This window comes from Syngnathoides biaculeatus, chromosome 5 (genome assembly GCF_019802595.1).
Source record: "Syngnathoides biaculeatus isolate LvHL_M chromosome 5, ASM1980259v1, whole genome shotgun sequence".
NCBI classification, from domain to species: Eukaryota; Metazoa; Chordata; class Actinopteri; order Syngnathiformes; family Syngnathidae; genus Syngnathoides; species Syngnathoides biaculeatus.
In genome coordinates, this window is record NC_084644.1 from 23432417 (window position 1) to 23453419 (window position 21003).

At 41.2% G+C, this 21003-nt stretch overlaps 2 protein-coding genes across 7 annotated transcripts in view; one reads left to right on the forward strand and one right to left on the reverse strand.

The window, feature by feature from the left end:
* LOC133501059 (zinc fingers and homeoboxes protein 2-like) overlaps positions 1-12615 on the forward strand; it is a 35343-nt gene extending 22728 nt beyond the window's left edge. For 5 of the 6 annotated variants that reach the window (XM_061820484.1, XM_061820486.1, XM_061820487.1 and 2 more), the window contains 11 exons: positions 179-877; positions 3954-4166; positions 4307-4573; positions 4723-4938; positions 5018-5102; positions 5928-6113; positions 8056-8465; positions 8629-8869; positions 8947-9088; positions 9384-9503; positions 11191-12615. In XM_061820484.1, the coding sequence (XP_061676468.1) occupies positions 179-877; positions 3954-4166; positions 4307-4573; positions 4723-4938; positions 5018-5102; positions 5928-6113; positions 8056-8465; positions 8629-8869; positions 8947-9088; positions 9384-9501 (2577 nt within the window). In that variant the 3' untranslated portion in view covers positions 9502-9503; positions 11191-12615. Of the gene's footprint in view, positions 1-178; positions 878-3953; positions 4167-4306; positions 4574-4722; positions 4939-5017; positions 5103-5927; positions 6114-8055; positions 8466-8628; positions 8870-8946; positions 9089-9383; positions 9508-11190 lie in introns of all 6 variants that reach the window. The other variant, XM_061820488.1, reaches the window with a different exon arrangement.
* An 810-nt stretch (positions 12616-13425) lies between these two features.
* On the reverse strand, positions 13426-20632 carry derl1 (derlin 1). Its single transcript, XM_061819269.1, has 8 exons — positions 20284-20632; positions 19205-19316; positions 19063-19127; positions 18876-18902; positions 16026-16121; positions 14581-14633; positions 14364-14474; positions 13426-14056 (listed from the first exon to the last, which is right to left on the reverse strand). The coding sequence occupies exons 1-8, from the start codon at positions 20434-20436 to the stop codon at positions 13909-13911; spliced, it is 765 nt and encodes a 254-aa protein (XP_061675253.1). The 5' UTR covers positions 20437-20632; the 3' UTR covers positions 13426-13908.
* Positions 20633-21003: the final 371 nt, after the last annotated feature.

Sequence of the window (21003 nt, forward strand, 5' to 3'; positions counted from 1 at the left end):
TGTACAGAAGGGACTATTCATATTAGTTTCCACCCCCACAATAGTCATTTGGGGTATCTACTATACAGAACATAGTCATGCATGAATCAATGTATTGTTTTCCATGAGCCACTGATTTGAAAATTGAATCTCTTGCCATATCACATTTGTAATTGTCATGCGTGTCATCTTCTGTCAGACAACTGAGAACCACACTGAGAAGGATGCTATGGAAACTGATCCATCTGTTGACCTAGACCTGACGGGGAAGACCTCTGACTCCTCAGCAGCACCTGACATTCCAACATCTGAGTCATCAGACAGTTCCAAGCCTTCATGTAAACAGCAAAGGGGCTATGAGTGCAAGTACTGTACCTTTTCCACTCAGAACCTCAACACATTCAAAGAACATGTGGATGCCAACCACCCCAACGTCATCCTCAACCCACTGTATCTGTGTGCTGTCTGTAATTTCAACACAAAAAAGTTTGACTCCCTGACAGAACATAATGATAGAAATCACCCAGGGGAAAGCAACTTCAAGTTTAAACGCATCAAAATGAACAATCAGACCATCTTGGAACAGACAATAGAGGGCAGCAGTAACAATGCAGTTATTTACAATAGTTCTGGTGCTGTATCCAGTAAAGCAGAGGGGCAGGGCACTGTGCCCCAAGGCAAAGCCACCGCATTTAAGATCGGGAAACAAAAAGCAATCTCTTCAGATAATAAACGGACGGAGCCTCATTTGTGTAAACTCAACCCCGACTTGACTAAGAAAGCGATCACAGCACTCAATGTCAACGGGACCGTAATCATCCCAGAGTCGACTCTCCTCAAAGCTGATGGCCTTTCTCACATCATGCCTTCCCTGCAGCGGCCTGTAAACTACACCCAGGTAGGATGCAGTACATATACAGTGAAAAAGGCCTAGGGCATCACGTTTTTCCATGATGACGGTAATTTGGCCCAAAAAAAACATTCATTATTCAATCAAAAAATATTGGCACCCTTGAGGTGTACCCTTTGAGGTGCCAATATTTTTAACAATGAATGACTATTTCATTTATATTATATATCTGCTTATATAGGCGGCACAGTGGAGCAGCTTTACAGCGTTGGCCTTACAGTTCTGAGATTGGGGTTCAAATCCTAGCCCCGCTTGTGTGGAGTTTCCATGTTCTCCCTGTGCCAGCTTGTGTTTTTTTTTTTCCCAGGCACTCCGGTTTCCTCCTATATCACAAAAAAATGCATTACCCGTAAGTGTTAACGTGAGTTTGAATGGTTGTTTGTGTATAAGAGCCCTGGGATTGGCCGGGAACCTGTTCAGGGTGTACCCCGCCTCCTGTTCAAAAATAGGTGCGATAGGCTCCAGCACTCCTGTGAGCCTTGTGAGGATAGGTGGGTCAGAAAATGGATTGGTGTATCATCATCAGAAATAATTTGTCTGGACAACATATGGTCCAGAAAAAAATATGATCACAGGCCTAGCTGTTATTAATAAATAATAGGTTTTATGTAGCTGGCACAGTGAACGAGTGGTTAGCAAATAAATAAATAAATAAATGTGTGTGTGTGTGTTGTGTGTGTGTGTGTGTGTGTGTGTGTGCGATGTTCAGAGCTGTGGAAACTATAGAGGAATAAAGATGATGAGCTACACAATTAAGTTATGGGAAAGAGTAGTGGAGCCTAGACTCAGGACAGAAATATCTGTGCGCAACAGCATGGTTTAATGCCTAGAAAGAGTACCACAGATGCATTATTTGCTTTGAGGATGCTCGTGGAAAAATACAGAGATGGTCAGAAGGAGCTACATTGTCTTTCTAGACCAAGAAAAAGCCTATGACAGAGTACAAAGAGAGGAACGGTGGTACTGCATGCGCAAGTCTGGTGTGGTGGAGAAATATGTTAGAATAGTACAGGACATGTATGAGTGCAGCAGAACAACAGTGAGGTGTGCCGTTGAGGTGTCAGAAGAATTTAAGGTGGATGTGGGACTGCATCAGGGATCCGCGGTGAGCCCCTTCCTGTTTGCAGTAGTAATGACAGATGAGGTTAGACTGGAATCCCCTTGGACTATGATTTTCAGAGATGATATTGTGATTTGCAGTGAAAGCAGGGAGCAGGTGGAGGAACAATTAGAAAGATGGAGGCACGCACTGGAAAGGAGAGGAATGAACATTACCCGAAGTAAAACTGAATATATGTGCATGAATATGAGGGGTGGAGGAGGAGGCGTGACGCTCCAGGGAGAAGATATTGCAAGGGTGGATGACTTCAAATACTTGGGGTCAGCAGTAGAGAGCAATGGAGAGTGTGGTAAAGAAATGAAGAAATGGGTCCAAGCAGGGTGGAACAGTTGGCGGAAGTTGTCTGGTGTTCTATGCGACAAAGAGTCTCCGTTAGGATGAAGGGCAAAGTTTATAAAACAGTGGTGAGGCCGGCCATGTTGTACGGATTATAGACTGTGGCACTGAAGAAACAACAGGAAGCAGAACTGGAGGTAGCAGAAATGAAGATGCTGAGGTTCTCGCTCAGAGTGAGCAGGTTGGATAGCATTAGAAATGAGTTCATTAGAGGCACAGCCAAAGTTGGATGTTTTGGAGACAAGGTTAGAGAGAGCAGATTTAGATGGCTTGGACATGTTCAGAGGCGAGAGAGTGAGTATATTGGTAGAAGGATGCTGAGGAAGGAGCTGCCAGGCAAAAGAGCGAGAGGAAGACCAAAGAAAAGGTTGATGGATGTCGTGAGGGAGGACATGAGGACAGTGGGTGTGAGAGAGGAGGATGCACGAGATAGGCTAAGATGGAAAAAGATGACACGCTGTGGCGACCCCTAACGGGACAAGCTGAAAGGAAAAGAAGATATATTTTTAAAATGTATTACTTTTTTCCCCCCCAAGCCTCACTGGAAGCCTGTTGTAAGGACTTTAGAATTGGAGTTATTTGCTCTGACCTCTTTGTAGTGATTAGAATCCGAGGTGCAGCATTCTCAATGAGCTCCAGCTGTTTAATGTTCTTTTTGGGGAGTCCAGTCAGAAGACCATTACAGTAGTCAAGTCTATTTGAAATGGCACATCTTCTTCACAGATTCCCAACCTTTGACTGTATTATTCAGTGTCCAAAGTGCACAATGTTCAGTTAGAGATTTTTATACATTTTGAAAACCTTACTGGAATGGTATCTGTTTTTTGTCAGCGTAAACTAGCATGATCCATCAAGTGCCGTCTGAGTTTGAGTTAGCCAGTTTGCCAGGGTCTCCCCTATTCTTATGAAAACAGTTATGTTCCAGAATGTGAATTGGCATTGGCAAATGATGATGAATATTTGCGATTGCTAGCTGTTAATTTACACATTTGAATGTACCAAAGTGTAACAATGAGGTCTGCAGATATTGTAAATGAATGACTTTGGGTTCTTTTGGTGCATTTTGTTATCCACCCATTTTCTGAGCCGCTCATCATCACAAGGGTCGCGGGAGTACTCAAGCCAATCCTAGGGCAGGAGGCAGGGTACACCCTGAACTAGTTGCCAGCCAATTGCAGGGCCATAGAAACAAAAAACCACTCTCACTCACAATCAAACCTCGGGCAATTTAGAGTGTCCAATTAATGTTGCATGTTTTTAGGTTTTGAGAGGAAACCAGAGTGCACGGAGAAAACCCACACAGGCACAGTGAGAACATACAAACTCCACAGAGGCGGTGGCAGGATTCAAACCTTGGTTCTCAGAAATGTGGTACCAACAGTTTAAAGCTGTGGCACCGTGCCGCCTGAATTTTATTATGTTTGGTCAAGACCAGTTAGCTGCTTCTGATTTCATGCTAGGACAAGATAGCCATTGACTTTATTTCAGCACGCATTATACATATTATTTGCAGTTTACAGCAAATAGAACATGCAGTACAAAATATCATGATTAAAACTTGGAAATTGACTATAGTGTCATAGTATGTTTTGTTGACTAATATTTCAGGTGCCAAAGATCGCTATTCCCCTCAACACAACCAAATACAACCCTTCTCTGGATGACAACCTGACCCTCATCTCTTCCTTCAACAAATTCCCATACCCGACACAAGCTGAGCTCTCTTGGCTGACTGCAGTCTCAAAACATCCAGAGGAGCAAATTAAAGTGTGGTTCACCACACAGAGGCTTAAACAGGGTATTACCTGGTCACCGGAGGAGGTACAAAAAAAATCAAATTTATATTTATGCAAGTTGTTGGAGGGCCACTCGAGACAGTCACAGTCAGACACACTCTTATGGGACGTAATAGTAATTGAAGTTCTTATTAATGAATGTAGCCTACATTTCTCTCATAACAGGTGGAGGAAGCACGAAAGAAGATGTTCAATGGTACAATCTCGTCTGTGCCTCAGACCTTCACAGTTGTAACGCCTCATCTTACTACTCAGTCATCCGCCAATCCATCATCAGTAACGACCACAGTATCCAAATCGGTGCAGCCTGCGGCCTCAGTTCTCCAGTCCGTTCCCTGTCAGCTCGTGGGACAGACTAGCTTGGTGCTGACTCCTGTTGCCAACGGCTCTACTGTCACATGTGCACCACTGGCACTCACCTTGGCTAACCAGGTGCTAAGAACAGATGTTTCATCTCAGACATTTAGTCTAGTCTAGTCACAGTCTTGATAATTAGGAAAACATCGGGCAGAAGCAAAAATAATTTGAAACGTAAAAGCACGAATTCAACTCGAGGCCTTTGCCTCCCATCTTTTCCACAGGTTGCCCAGTCACTAAAACGCCCCTTGGCCTCACCCTCTACTGCCTCAGAGAATAAACGGCCCTCCATCATTCAAGCCATATCTGCGCCTATCGCCACATCCAAGATGGCATCGCCCAAAGTGTTAAATTTCACCGCAGACCCCAACAAAACAGCCGAGCAGCTCTCAGTGCTCCGGTCCAGCTACATGCAGTGTCCTTTCCCAGAGGAAGAAGAGGTGGGAACATGAAATAATCAATGCTACTGAAATAAAAAAAGGCCTTAGTTGTCACGTGCTTCTTCTTGTCTTTTGGCAGATCTACAGGCTGATAGAGACCACCGGGCTGTCCAGAGGAGAGATTAAGAAGTGGTTCAGTGAACAAAGGCTCCTTAATCTCAAAGGTATTTTTGATGTCTCACATCTGAAGTTCCGAATTTCTTGGACCTTTAAGTTTTCATTCAAAGCTCTAAAGGTACATTTAAAACAACAATGCGCAGCAATCCTGTCTTAAAATAACAGCGTCATAAAATTTTTTCGCGTACTGATTTTGGACCAGAAGAATATTGTCGCTGTTGTTGCCATGGCAACACCACCTACTTTTACTGGTCGTTAATATTGGTGGGCCAGCTAGGACACCGTGTGCAGGATTTGCATAGATTTGCTGATCCCATCTAACCAAAATAAGAGCCTGGATGGATGGATGGGTGGATGGATGGAAGAATATAATGTGCCCATTTTAACAATCTCACAACGCCGTCATAAATTACACACAAATACCATAAATACATTTACATATTTCTCTTAAATGTCTCTTAAGTGCAACATACTTGCCAAACTATGAGCGTAAGATTCATAGACTGCGTTTTACCCAAGTTAGAGTTGTCATGTTTACATTGGTGCAGAGTACAATGAATGTCCCAAGTCCTCCCAGCTTTGCTGATGTGGGCTTTGGAACACATGTTGTGCTTGACAGTCTTAAAACATGTATTCATGGTGTTGCAAAAGGAGCTTTGAGGAGGTGGCAAGATGCATATGGCGATGCATAATTATGCACTTTTGTATAAGGATATGCTGCTTTATTAAGTTGCTATCGTTTGCCAGACAAATCATTGTCGCTCTTGGATGTGGTTTGAATATACATTACTCTATATGCAAACACTGTCTGAGCCGAGTTGCAGTTTATACAAAAAAAATGAAAAAGATTTTTCTGTCTCTTCCTGTTGAAGGTGTTCCTCCTCCCCCACTGCTGGTGAAAGCTGATGTGACTCCCGTAACTAAAGATGGACCTGTGAGAAAAGCAGTCCCGAGCCACTTCCCGCTGCTGGAGCGGGTGAAGGGGAAGTCCTCGGAGCAACTAAATGCACTTGAGGAGAGTTTCCAGAGAAGCAGTAGTCCGACAGACACTCAGCTTGGTACAACTCTACTGTCACTTTTTTATGTGGGGCTGTGCTCGGGCAATAAAAGCGTTGACTAAGAACTTTTACAAGAGTAATGAAACGTTGGTGACAAAAGTGAAGAGAGTACATTGGTTTCAAATTCACAAAAACCCCAAGATTTTTTTTCCAAACAAATATTACTGGATAGAGAAGAGCTTTTTTTCCAACCCCCCAACCCCCACGGGGATGACAATCAGAATATGTGAGTGGCTCTGTTTGTTTTGCAATGCTTGTGCTTTTGACATCACAAAAACTAACATGAACTTTGTGTTTGGTAGATTGATTCTTCTTCTTATTTCCCTCAAGAGACAGAGACATTATATATTATTTTACAATTTGCCTTGGAAATTGGTCTTTGTTGGAAAGTGCATTTAATTAATGGTACTACACTTGTAAGGAAGATGCATTTTTGGGATGAGCAGAACAGTGCTTTGTTGTATGGGTTTGCGCTCATTAAACTTTACCAAATCTTTTCTGGGAGCAGCAAACGGCTTGTTTTGTTGGTGCCGTTGACTCTTGTTTTGAAGTTCTGGTACCCCCAGCACGAACTTGGGCCCTGTTATAGTGGTCAGTGCAGTGGATGTCTCCTTTAAGAATCTGTATAGCAGGTGATTGATTAGATAGTGCTCGTGTGACTTGGCATCTTCAAGCTGATTTTCTGCAAAAACAAAAAAGTCACAGCAATATTTGATAAAGTGACATCTTTTGGTGATGTCAGGGTGATAATATGAAGCCGCATCTTCTTCCTTAGAAAAACGATTATTATAGGAAGTTTCAATACAAGATATGTAGATGAGATTGTGCAACCCTAGATCTCAACAGTCAGGGACCAAACGCTCCTGCAAGATTTAAAAAAAAAAAAAAAAAAAAAAATGCCCCCACATCCTCTTCACAGAGCAGGAGATATATATGTGCGTTCATCCTAGATGACACGCTGTGGTGACCCAGAAAAGGGACAAGCCGAAAGAAACTATCCTCTTCACAGACCAAGGTTGATCGGAGACTATGTCCAGAATTTGGGATTGGAGAATATGAAATGGTCTGACCTCAACCACACTGCACAAGGTGTCCTAGCTGGACCGCGTGTCGTTCAAGCCAAAGTGACCGACACATCCACTTTGGCTGACTTGTGACAAATGCTGGTTGCATTATGGGATGGGAGCCCACACTAGTGATGGTGATCAGCTTGAGGAGGGGCCAGGCTGTTGTGACTTGTGTATGATTCTTCCACATGCTACCGAAGCTCCAGATTGTTAAATTGCCAATGTCTTGTTTCTTCAAACTACGATCATCCAATCTACCAAATGAGCAAATTGGTTACAGCAGAAAAAGCTGTGTGCCACCAAAAAAGAGAATTTTGCACTGCTCTGCTGCTCATCCCACAAATCCATGTTCCTTTCTAACGTTGCACCATTTAAAATGGTATTAAATGAGCTTTCCATTGGTAAAATATTTATAACCAAGAACCATTTACAACAAGGAAATAATCTATCAACACGATGTTTATTTGAAGTACTTTAGTGTACATAGTACGGAAGCGTATTCCGTAGCATAGTTACATTGAACTCCATGGAAAAAAAAATAACAAACCATTTTAACAAAATTCACTTTATATATTGTGGATGTTTGGAAAAGATGCTGTGTCTTCGTGATGAAATCCCAAAGAATTCAGGGCTCTTGAGCACTGGGCTTGGAATCATCTGATTATCTTTGCTAAGATCTTTAGACAATGCATATTATTTTCTTTCTAGAAACAGTAATTCAATCAAATTGTATTTATTATATTTAAGAACAGCATCAATGCTTTTTATCACATTGAGTCTCTTGACTCCACACGATGACCCCGCAGAGATGAACGGTATTCCAAGCTTGAAGTGGAAGCAAATCACTTAACTCCTCGAACTCTGTTCTGCTTTAGACCAATTGGCCCAGGAGACCAGGCTGTCCAAGACCGAGGTAGACTGCTGGTTTTCTGAGCGCAGGGCGCTCAGGGACAACATGGAGAAGGCGTTGCTCAGCGTGACCAAGAACACGGATGACAAAGGCGACAGGCCTGGCGTATTGCTCAATGGTTCGTCTCATCGCGAGCACGATGGGAAAATTCTCCAATCATCGGCTCTCCCACAGTTCCTTTCTTCTTCGTCGTCATCCTCATCCTCCCCTCCTATGCTTGCGGCCTCGTCCCCTCATCCTCCAACCTTGTCTGTCTCCGCTTCTCCTCCCATCCTTAATTCATCCTCGTCATCCTCCTCTCCACATCCTCCCATCCTTTCTGTCTCGACGAGCCCTGCTCACATCCCAAGTGGCTCCCTCACTCTGCTGCGAGAGGTAATAATTTTTTACTCTGACTTTCAATTCACTTTTTGATGACTTGGTTGATCGGGGATACTGTGCCGTACTAAACGCGATGTGATAAACCACATTCTCCAAAACCAAATTGAATAGCTGATGCGTAATGTTTTGCTTTTGCTCCTCTGACCCATCTTGGCAGATGTTCTGTCGGACCCAGTGGCCAACGCCTGAAGAGTACAGCCAGCTGGAGGGGCAAACAAGCCTGGGCCGCACTGACATTGTCCGCTGGTTTAAGGAACATCGCTCGGCCCTTAAGAACGGTGAGACCTTGGACTGGTTGGAACCTTACCAGAGCCAAAAAGAACAGCAGAAATCGGGACAAGAGCAGAAGATGGATGACTCTGACAGACAACAGCAAAGTGTACCAATGGAAGGAAAAGGTATGTGACAGGGGATCATCATACCGTGCGTTGTCCAGTTTTCATGTTTAATTTTAACCCTACGAACCTTGGTGTAGTGGAGGAGAAAATAGCAGAAGCAGCATCAACGGAGAACTCCAAGATGTCCAACCCAGACGCAGTACAGTGGTTGACTGAAAAACTCACTCACAGTGTGTCAGACCTGGGCCAGGCCACTTCCAATATTGCTGAACAAGGAAGGTGGGTGTCTGAGTAGGTCCAATATTCAAACATTTTCAGACTTGGAGGATAAGTGGTACAGAAAATGGATGGAATCCTCAATTCCCGGTCTCTAAATTCACATAATTCAAAGGAGGTACACTTGCATCTTGAGATCCACTAACTGAAACATCACAAAAATGATAAATCTCCGTCACTCTCTTGAAGATCACCCTCATTGAAGGATGATGTCATTTATTATTGCATCAGCTCAGTTTCAGATCCCAGAACTGACAAAAGGTCATTGTTAAAGCTTGCATATTATGTTTTTTGGTAGGTGGGTTCAGGTGACAGTGGCTGTGGGGGAAGACAGTGAGACAGGATTACAAAGACAGAGACTGGCAGCGGATGCTGACGTCTTGACCTTGGAGCAACCTGGGAGGGTCACGGGCTGATGGCAAGTAAATTATACTTTAGTCTACTCTTGAGATTTAATTGGCAAACAAAATAAAGCTGGGAGGTTTGTATTTGGTAGATTCCACTTTCTTTGGAAAAGAACAGCGTAAATTCGGATTTGCATTGTGTCCGATGATGAATTGAAATAAATTAGGGATGATAAATTACAATGGTTGTGTTGGATGATTCAACTCTAACAAGGTGGAAACAAAGAAAATGGAAATGTTTTTGCAAGAAGCATAGAGGTAAACATATGGACATAATATGTAGATGCACTCTAATCCGCAGAACCGCAGATATTCCCAGCATTTTCACAAAATATTTTGGCCAGAGAAAATCTGCATGCTTAGCATAGCCTGAGTCCAATATTGACTTTCTGTATAAACACGAGTACCTTAAACTACAGTCATCATCCAAGAGGCAAGCTAAAAATAAATATTGATTTGTCAGTCCAGCGTTGAGTTATTTAAATACTGGGGGTACAGTCAAGGTATGTCAGTACAAAGATGTCCATATGGTCATAAATATGTCTACACGGTAGCACAGTATGTACATGTAGTACACATAATGTATGTGTTTAACATGTGGTGCTGCTTCACTGCTGCCATCTTGGCTTTAGCGTTTTACTGCTTTTAACTAGATTGCACGCAGAGAGGAATTTATCCTCATATGACCCACAATAGAAAGAACAGTCTGTGATTGGCTGTGGCCACGAATGATGAATCAGTCATTTTTAAAATGCCGCAGCTGCACTCTCATCCACCCAGGAAGTTATTTGTGTCTAATTAACTGTGATTGGTCCTTCCAAAGACATGATTGACAGTCACACAACAACACCATCATTAGCACACACACACACGCATACAAACCGTGCTATTATTGGAGGGAGGCGGTGCTGCCAGTGCAGTTAATGATGACGTGTTCCTTTTACTGTGAAATTAGATCTGAGTAGATCAGTGACAAACATTTGTTGGACATATATGTCAGGCTGTTCACTGTTCAGTCTTGATCATTTTGTTATTTCACGTCTTAAATATTATTTGTGGGGAAATGTCAATGTGATTACACCCTTGGGTGCACAGCAGTTGCCATACCTTAATGTGAATACATAATCTACCTTTTCCACGTGGAACTTGTTGACTGGAACAGTGGTTCTTAATTATAATTATTGGCATCTCGGATGTGGCTCATCGTAATTGTGGCTCAAAGTTTCCATACAGTGAGTATTTTGAAATTTTAGGTTCAAATGTCTCTGTGGGTATCAGACGTATGTAGACGGGGGCGATGTTCCCATCAAAGGCAATGCAAATGATGTAGAGACTCATTTTCTGTTGTTTTTAACTCATTTCTGAAATGATTTTATCGTGAGGTTTCCTTTTTTGTAAATGCCAAAACTTATCAATAAAGGAAATTTTGGGCAAATAGCATCATTACCAATGAACTGTTCTTCCCATTCCCTTGTTGTATCTGTACGGCATTGTGCGCAACTCTATGCATGCAGCGCAATGTGCTGGCATCCTTGTTCTTTGTGTTCTTGCCATCCTTACACAGAATGCGCTGATGACTTTGCGTCTACTAGCTTAGCATCGCCACAGGCATGCAGCTCAAAAAGTGGGGTGTGATATGTATACATGCATAGCTAAGATGAGTAACATGTGACGTTACTTCCTGTTTGTATCTCATTCCAGATGATGTGAGTCCATACAAAAGCTACAAAGAAGGCAACGTAAGACACAGATGCCAAAAGTGGAAGTGGGGTCGTATCCCCATGCCGGTGGTGCGGTCACAAAGTAGGATGGACGTCTGCTCATCTGTCTGTTCCCTGACGTGTTGTGTAGATGCTTGCTTGTAGAGGAGTGCCAAAGCTGGACTTAATGATTCATTTTGGGGGGGAAGAAGTATCCATGTAAATATTTTTTCAGGATTGCTAAAAATGTTTGTACAGTTGTCCTGGAAGGGCATGTTTTTTTTGTTGTACTTGTTTTTTTTAAAGACTTGTGCCCAATACTTAAAATGTTTGTGTTGTTGTCGCTAAATGTGTGTGCGCGGGGGGAGGAGCTATTTGCTGAAAATGAATCCTATTTTGAAGGAAAATTTAATCTGCTTCTGCTTAATAGAGTCCCCCCTCTTTTTTTTTTTTTTTTGCTTTTTTTATAAATGGCACTTGTATTACTGTAAGGCTTTCTTGCGCTCGGCTGCCTCGTCTCCAGCTAGAATCTTTCTCTAGCGCCCTCAGCCCCTTACAAAAGGAGTCTCTGAGAATGTTCTTGAAGGGAAGTGAGTGAGAGGGAATGGATTGTGGGAGTGCAAGCTTGGCCTTGCTGCTGGCAAGGGAGCCCGATGTTTGCCACTGAGCCACACGTGCAGACCAAAACAAACTGCATTAGGCCATTGAATGATAGAATGCACCAACTTGTATCTTTTTGAATCAGTTGATGTGCTCACGCACCAGTACCAGAGGCAATAACTGTAGAATGTTCGTATTTCTGTCCTACTAATGTTTAAAGACAAAGTCTGTCTGATCACACCGTGCTGCCTTTTCAGCTCTTTCCACATCAACTGATGAAGATGATTATCATAAGGATGGGGGGGGGGAAACACTTGTTTTTGACTGAATTTGCAAGATTGAGAAGATTATTGACTGACGATTAAACAACTAAAGCAGTTCCAAGTGTGACTCTTGTTCAGCTGTGAATTGTAAACGTCTCGTCCGCTTTCGCCTTTCCGGATTTGTCCTCAGATGGCAGTTGGGGACTTTGGTTATTACTGTACAGTCTTTTCAAATGCGCTAGCTCCAATGGCAATTTTTCTTTTACACGTAAGATTAAACCTGTGTTGACTGCCTTATCTTTTTTTTCTTTTACTTGTACTCAAGATTGAAAGGGATATTGTGTATTTTGTCCAGTTGCATCCTCATGCATTACGTGTGCAAGCACTGCTCGAGATACACTCCTTTCTATATAATGCTGGTTTGAAAAGCAGAATCTACTTTTTTGCATCTTAAATTTCATGTTCAAGCATATTCTGGCATCTGGTTGGCTTCTAAAGAATACTGCCTGCATTTTTATTTTCTACTTTAAATCTGCTCTAACTGAATAAATACACAATGCTGGTCTTGATCTTCATGCATTAAAACCTGGAGATTGTATTGTCTGGTTATTTTATGTGAACTGTTAAATTGCTGCTGGGTAGGATGATATACTGGCCCTGGGTCACAAACAGAACTTGGGCCCCCCTGGGTTTTCTAAGGACACTCTGCTTTCCTATCACATTCTGAAAATGTGAGGTTCAGTGACGACTCAACACTGTTTATAAGGTGTGAATGGTTGCTTGTTTTTAAACACGACTCAAAGCGCTGGGGATTTTCGGTTTTCCAATGACGTTTTAGGATGTACTTAAAATGGGCCGTGCAGTTTCCAGGTGAACTTAATTTACCTTCTTTAAACCTGTGAATGCACTTTTCTCTAAAAATGAAGCCAATGTCAGAATTCTTTTTTTTTTCAATGCCTCAATACATTTTCTGGTTCAATTACAGTTAAAGCTGAAAAAAAATTCATGCTGTTCACGGTTGAACATGAGACCAAGGTGACACCTAACAGTTGATCAGCACTACCTTGCCATTGTCAGGGTGAAAAAAAAAAAAAACAGCATGCTCTTAAAGGAAAATGGTGCTTAAGAGTTTCATCATTATGTTACACCAGAGATGCAAAAGAGACCGTAAGAACCACTAAAAGTCACACCATATTCAGCCCGAGTGCAGCCCGTGGGTATGTTTGATTTTGTTAATTGACAAACAAGACAAGACACTTTGAAACAATGCTAAAAGGTTGCAGGGGACATAAAACCATCCACATTGAAGAATTCTCACAGGTTGTCAGCTGAAAAAGACTTACAAAAGGCAAAAAGAACACACTCAGACTGGATATTTTTCATAACTTGTATTTACAAAAACAAAAATTAGAGGTGGTAATAGGAAGTAGGACAATCATGATAGTAATTCCGGTTTGCCCCACACAAATATTTTTCCAGCATCTTGACAATTACAATGTCACGCTGTTATTTGAGAGGGTGGACACAAATGATGATGAATCGAAATCAATTGGGATGTGTAGTAGAATCTCTCAACGTGGCCATCAGCTGTCAAGTGTGAAATAAGGCAGTCAAAGAAACTAAAAAAGGGGAGTTCAAAAATGATTTTTTTTCTTTTTTTTTTTTTTTTTCATTTCATGTTGAAAGTCACTGAAACAGTCAATGTAATTTTAGGGTCAAATACTTGCCACCTTTACTTTTCACTTGTTAAGACTTAAATTACCCAATTTTGAGTTATTCAAAGAAAGTGAAGCAGCAAACATTTTAACCCAATCTGAGGCTGGAAACAGGCGAGGGTTAGTGCTTGTCAGCTCTCATTAATCCCCCAGACGGAAGCCTTGGCCCCAGTTGTGACGACCGCCGCCACCTCCTCCTCCTCCTGCTTGCTCCTGAGGCGCCGGTCTCCTAGTGGGGGGGGCTCCAAAGCCTGACACCCCTCCTCTCCTGGTAGGGAGTAGGTGATATCTGCAGAGGAGGATTAAAATTATTTAAAAAAATAAATCTTAAGAAGGGCGGCATAGTGCTGCAACTGGTTAGAGTGTTGGCCTCACAGTTCTGAGGATGGGGGTTCAAATCCCCGCCCGTGTGGAGTTTCTCAGAGCACTCCGGTTTCCTCCCACATTCCAAAAACATTAACATTTTTTGGACACTCTAAATTGAAATGTTTAGGTAACATGATGCAACACAGCCGTTGTCGACAGCAAGGAGTATAAAATGCCCTTGACTTGGAAATTTTTTTTTAAGTATGTGGTGGTCAAATAATAACACTTACAAGAACTGTGGCGTAGAAAGGAAGGTGCGTCCTCCCAGGTCCATGGGATATTTGAACATGAGAAAGAAGTACAGGTGACCCACCAGGTTTCCAATTAGTTCATTCACAAACCTGCGTCAAAACAGCAGACAAGCAGCTCAGTTTGGGTCGGAGAACGTCGGAAAAAAGGTAATGACACAAATAAAGATGCCGTCAACTAAGGGAAGATGTTACTTACGAGCCTCCGATGATGAAGTTGAAGATTAAAATGACCCAAGGCAGATAATGTGCCTAGGTAGAGCACACTGACCATTAATATAATGGTTATAGATATGCTGGACCCATTTAACAAGGCTGTTTATAAATACAGTATGGTGAATTTAGTCTGCCACCAACTCTGAAAGTTCTCCTACTTCAAAATATAAGATGTAATTTTAATCACTTCTGCGAAAACAAAATGAGATCTGAAAATCACATATTTTTTGAGAATATATTTGCAAATTGTGGTGGAAAACAAGTACAAACAAGCACGTTTTCTGGGTCTCACAGAGCTGTAACTCCTTATTTAAGAGGCTCATCTGTCCTCTACCCGGTCACCTGTATTAATGAAACCTGTTTGAACTCATTGGTATGAAAGACACCTGTCAACAACCTCAAACACTCACACTCCAAACTCCAGGATGGCCAAGCCCAAACAGCAAAACTGTACACCTGCAACACGCTGGAAAACCTGAATATGCAATGGGTAATCAGGTCGGTGTGAAGAAATCAACTGTGGGAGTAATTATTAGAAAAATGGAAGATAAGCAAGACCACTGATAATCTCCCTCGATTTGGGGCTAGACAAGTTCTCATTCCGTGGAGTCAAAATGGTTACAAGAACCATGAGCAAATATCACAGAACCCCACAGGGCTTGCATCAATGCTGAGTGGCATCCAAACAAACACAGTACCTACAGTGAAGCAAGGGGGAAAAACATCATGTTTTAGGGCTGTTTTTTTTTTTAAAAGGGATTGGGACGACAAAGCCATTGTGTAAAGAAACGAATTAATGGGGCCAAATGTAGTGAGATTTTAAGTGAAAACCTCCTTCTGTCACCAAGGGCACTGAAGATGAAATGTGATCGGGTCTTTCAGCATGACAATGATCCCAAACGCAATCCCCAAGCAAGGTAGGAGTGGCTTCCGAAGAAGCATTTCAAGGTCCTGGAGTGGCCTAGCCAGTCTCCAATCTCAGGCCCATAGAAAATCTTTCGAGGGAGTTGAAAGTCTGTGTTGCCCAGCAACAGCTCCAAAACATCACTTCTCTAGAGGAGATCTGCATGGAGGATTGGGCCAAATAAAAGCAACAGTGTGTAGAAAAATTTGTAAAGACTTACAGAAAACGCTTGATCTTAGTCATTTCCAACAAATGGTATACCACAAAGTACTTAGATGAACCTGGCGAACCTAACCCAAATACTTATTTTCCACCATAACTTAATAATACAGTCTTTAAAAATTAGATGTGACTTTTTTCCCCACATTTTCTCTCTCATAGGTGAGGTATACCTGTGATGAAAATAAGAGGCCTCTCTGGGCATCTTTTAAAGTAGGAGAATTTGCACAATTGGTGGCTGACTAAGTACTTCCTTGCCCCACTGTAAGTGCATCATGGCGATGGGAGTGGTATATACATATTACCTTGAATCTTGTTCCAAACCAGAAAGAAACGATCGTGTCTTTATTGAACTGAGCCCAAATGTACAGGACAGACATGATCAATGGAATCATCAGCAGCTATAAGCAAAAATAAAATACTGTAAGCATCTAGTCAAATATCATTGACATTCTTTTCTGCGAACACTGAGGTCTTGTCATGACAATCCTATTAAGTTCCTGCAGTTTCGACTAGTTGCCTGGCAACTGGTTAGCCAGCTGCCATGTCACACTTTGCATGCAGAGCTCAACACAATACAGGGAGACCAATATAAATCATTTCAAAACTTTATGACATGACCCATAACCTGTACAAATCTTCTGCATAAATATCCACATCCTCAAAATAATACTCAGCTGTAGCACCTTTGGCTTTTATCACAACACAGAGTCTTTTGAGGTAGGAATCTGTCCAAGTGGCACATCGAGATGTAACAATATATGATCACTCTTCACCGCAAAAACATTCCAAATTTGTCAGATTGCACAGCCCTCTCAGACCACCTCATAGATATTTAATCGGATTCAGGTTTGGACTCTGGCTGGGTCATTCCAAAATCTTCACCTTGTTAGTTTGGATGTGTGCTTTGGGTCAACGTCATGTTGAGAGGTGGAGTCCTTCTTGAGCTTTTAACAGAAGCTTGACGTTTGTGTCCTAACACTGACTGGTATTTGGGTCTATTTGTATTTACCTCCACCTTGACAAAGGCCCAGTTCCAAACTCAAGAAAAAAAAAAACACGTTTTCAGGTGGCCAAAATATTGGAATGTGACATGGTTGTTTCTAGTTGCCCAGGTGTTGCCTTATAAATTGATTGCTTAAACATTAGATAGTGCTTGTTTCTGGCTTTTCGTTTTACCAGTGAAAACTGCTTTGCTGTTAAGCAAACATGAAGAACCGTCTCTGGGAGAACGGCAAACCAATCTGTCAGTTTCATACAAATAATTCTGTCATTATGACATTAGCGAGGGATGCCACCTTCTGATACGTATGTACACATTCAGGTTCAATAATCCAGTTTTTAAACACTAACCTGTCACAATGATTCGCGCCGTCGCACTGGTAAATCTGCACAGTCGAGCACGAAGTCACGCGCGTAAAATTTGTTAAGAGTAGAAATACATAAGACATTCTAAGCGCATATGAAAACCAATCCAGCGCAATGAACCTGACTTTTTTTTTTTTTTTCCAAAAGGAAGCACAAATTCTCCTGCTAGTTTAGCTGATTCCGCCCCCCTTCGGCTCTTAAAGGGGTATAATCATAATTACAAACACTGTCCACCCACACAGTCTGGGCAATGAAGAGCAAAGAGAGTTAGACATGCTGCTTGCATTTACTCTCGATGATAATGGCAAAACTAAAAAAAAAAAGAGAGAAGTGCAATTGCGTTAATGACTGTCGGGGTATGTGAATAATAGAAGGAAAACTGCTGAAACTGAATGAGATTTTCTCTTTTTTGAGTAAAAAAAGGTCTGCTCTGAAGCCAAACTAGAAATATAGGATGAGATGGTGTATAATGTTAAAATTGCACCTTGGCACAGCCTGATTGAGGATGAAAGCCCAGACAATACAGTGCACAAAAAGCTAATTCTGTATTTTCAATATAGGAGGCAACATAACAACTTTAAAACTGTTTGGGAGCATCATTGAGCTTTCAACATGCATTGCTAAAGATATTCTACAAACAATAATTCAGTTTTACTCCAAGAAAAACAGACAGGGATATCATTGTGGGTTAAAAAAAAAAAATGAAACCAAGTTGCAAGCGACCTTTTAAATTTATAGTTCATAGTGGGCTTGGTTTAGTTAGGAATGTATAGTTTTTGTTTGTTGACATTTTCATTGTCATTTCATAGTTTGCAAAAACACAAAATTTTTCTTAAAAATGTTCTCATGGGAATGTAAAATGTAATCTGAATCTTTGAATGAGCCATGTAACTTCAATGGATGACACAGTGCATACGTCTGTTGCTCACAGTACTCAAAGCGGGGGCTCATGGGCTTAGTGTGTTTGCTCAGACATGTAAAAAATTTGAGGGAACGTTGGTCTTGATATTAATTTATATGTTTATTTCCTAAACATTGGTAACAAAAAAAACCTGATCCTAAACAATCAGTATTTACCCGGAAACAGAAAAAGTTTACCGTACTGAGCATGTTTGGAAATTATGACAAAAGCGCATGTTCCGAGCTGCTTCACATACTGCGAGCGCATTTACGTCAAAAGTCATCGACATCATGTGCCATGTCAAAAGAAACTGAGTTACACTGAAAACATTTCTGGGATATAACACAGGTAATGTTTCAGTATCTAACTATAATAAATATGAGATTGTGATTTACTCTGACTTGATCTAAGTCCTAACAGACAAGTCTGTCTATATATGTAAATGCCAACGGTCATTTTCTCCTGTGTTACCGCGTTATCTTGAAGTTGAAAGTTTTTCCCCTCTACATGCTTTAGTAAGATATAGATCATCAGTGCTATCTTTCATCAATTGATTGACAATAGATACCGCCGTAAATTACACTAGATTATAAAAATACATCATGATGAAATAAAATGATTTGATTATATGAATACTTAGTTTTGAAATTGAATGTCTACTGACCTCTTTAAAAATGTCTGTCTCAGTGCAATGTCAATAAATTAGGATTATGGTGTTAGGTAACAACAACATACTTGTGTATAACAACTCAATAAATTATTTTAATCCCTAATTACACCCACAACTTTATCTGCGGGCATGACTGGTGGACAGCGCCTGTAACTTTATATCTGCGGGCATGCCTGACCACACCCGTACATTTTTCAAATGTAAGTGACTGCTAACCTGCATGTCCAGGAGCAGCCCAGTTATCTACGAGCAAAGAGTAAAGGACCATAACCAGGCTGACTTTGTTCACAACTGGAGGCTTGTGGAAGGAAAGGCAGTAGTAAATTCCATCACTCATGCACTCTCAGTTAAGTGCATGTTTGTCTCTTGTAAACAGACAACACTAAAGTGAAAGAAAGGATACAACAATGCAGATCCAGTTGAAGAGGAGCATGAAAACATAGTCTGCCGGTCGACCATCAAACGCTCCTTCAGAAAACAAAAGAACAAGATGCATGACACGACACACACAAAAACACAGTCAGTGTGTAGGTTAGGACTCTCACCTGTCTCTAACCGGGTGGAGTAGTTGTAGAGGAAATATAGGTTGACTAGGAAGAGGAAGCCAGTATTTGGGTACACTGGGAAATACAGGGTGGCCGTCACAGGTCTCCATAGCTAGAAATAAAGCAGTCGAATCTAATAAAAATGTGCTCCAACAACAAACAAACAGCTTTGACAGGACACAATTTTAAACTATTCCCAGACCATCCTGTCTTAAGCGCTGCCATACACACACACACGAACACACACAGACACAAAAAAGAAGCAAAGCTATGGTACACATAAAGGAGAATAAATAGTTTAAGATTGCTCAATCCCACAGATATCCACAAAGAATGCACAATTGCAACAACACTGCTGAAAAAGAAAAACAACTCATTAAGGTTAAAACTTGTCATTTGATTTTTTTTCCACTGATGGGAAGAAGGGGGTTGAAGTTGAAGGCTTGTAAATGACACCAAGCAGTGTGCTGTGCCAAATGCTCTAAATTTACATAATTGGTCAAAAATTATTTAAAACATGAAATGCATATATATATATATATATCTACCTACTATAGATGCCAGCAACTTTAGAATGTCTATCCATTTTTAGTGACACTTTTTTTAGAGGTGCGCCTGAAATTCTTCAGAAAGAAAATATGAATCTAAACATAACCGAGGTTGGGAAATATACTGCCTTGTGACTGTCAACCCACTAAGTATCTGCCATTAGAATAAGTCGTTTATTTTATAGTAAAAACAAAACATTATGTGAAACAAAAGATTTTTCTTCCGGTTAAACTAAATACCTGCTCTATTGTTTTGTTGGTTTGGTTTGTTATGCACACATATTGCATCTGGAGAAATGATTGAAATATTATAAATTCAGTGTTGATGTCTTATTTATCTGCTCCGACCCCTCTCTCAGTATACCCGGAAGTCTTTAGTTGTCTTCACGTCGCAAGCGATGATTGGCTGCTTTTCGGCTTGGCCTGCTGAGTGAGCCAAGCTAGCCATCTGCTAACTGGTCGACATTTTCGTAAACACAAACATTACAGCATTCGCTTGGATCTCTGGAGACAAAGTCAAAAAACACTTACGTGAAATCTTCTTAAGAATAAATCTGGCCTTAGAGCGAGGTTCCTGGGATCAATTAGTCCAAGTTTCCCTATAAGGGGAACTGCAATCGAGGCAGCAAACCAGCTCCTGGTGATGAGGGGGATGCTTCTGAACCAGTCCCCGATGTCTGACATCTTTCAGTATAATTATTTGAGTTTATTAACCATAAAGTCCAAAATCGGATTAGAAATTAAGAGAAATTCCCAATTAGGTCAGATCTCGTAAAATCTATGAGTAGTCACACTTCAAAAGTTTACATGACGTGGCTAATCACAAGCGGCTAGCTAACCTTGTCTGAGAGTAACGACTGTGACGACCGCATCCTTATCCGGTTAATATTTTCAAAACAATTCCCGATGCGTCCAGCAAATTAATGTAAAACAAGACCAGATTATTCAGTAACCCGCACAGAATAACATACGGACGCCATATAATGTTCATAGAATGGATACATAAAACGCTAGTCAAAATTAGAAAGAAAGAATGGATTGTATACATGTCTGACAGGTTACACCAAGACAGGTGGCATTTGGTGTTTGGATCTGTTAAAAATGGGCCCAAAAGGTTTATATTTTTTACTGCGGAAAATTACAAGTTATTTGGGATATCAAATTAACTGCAGGCACTGACCGATTGACATTTATTTTGAAGGTGGACTCATGAACAGAAGTGGTTGTATGTGTTAATTGTTTTTCCACTAA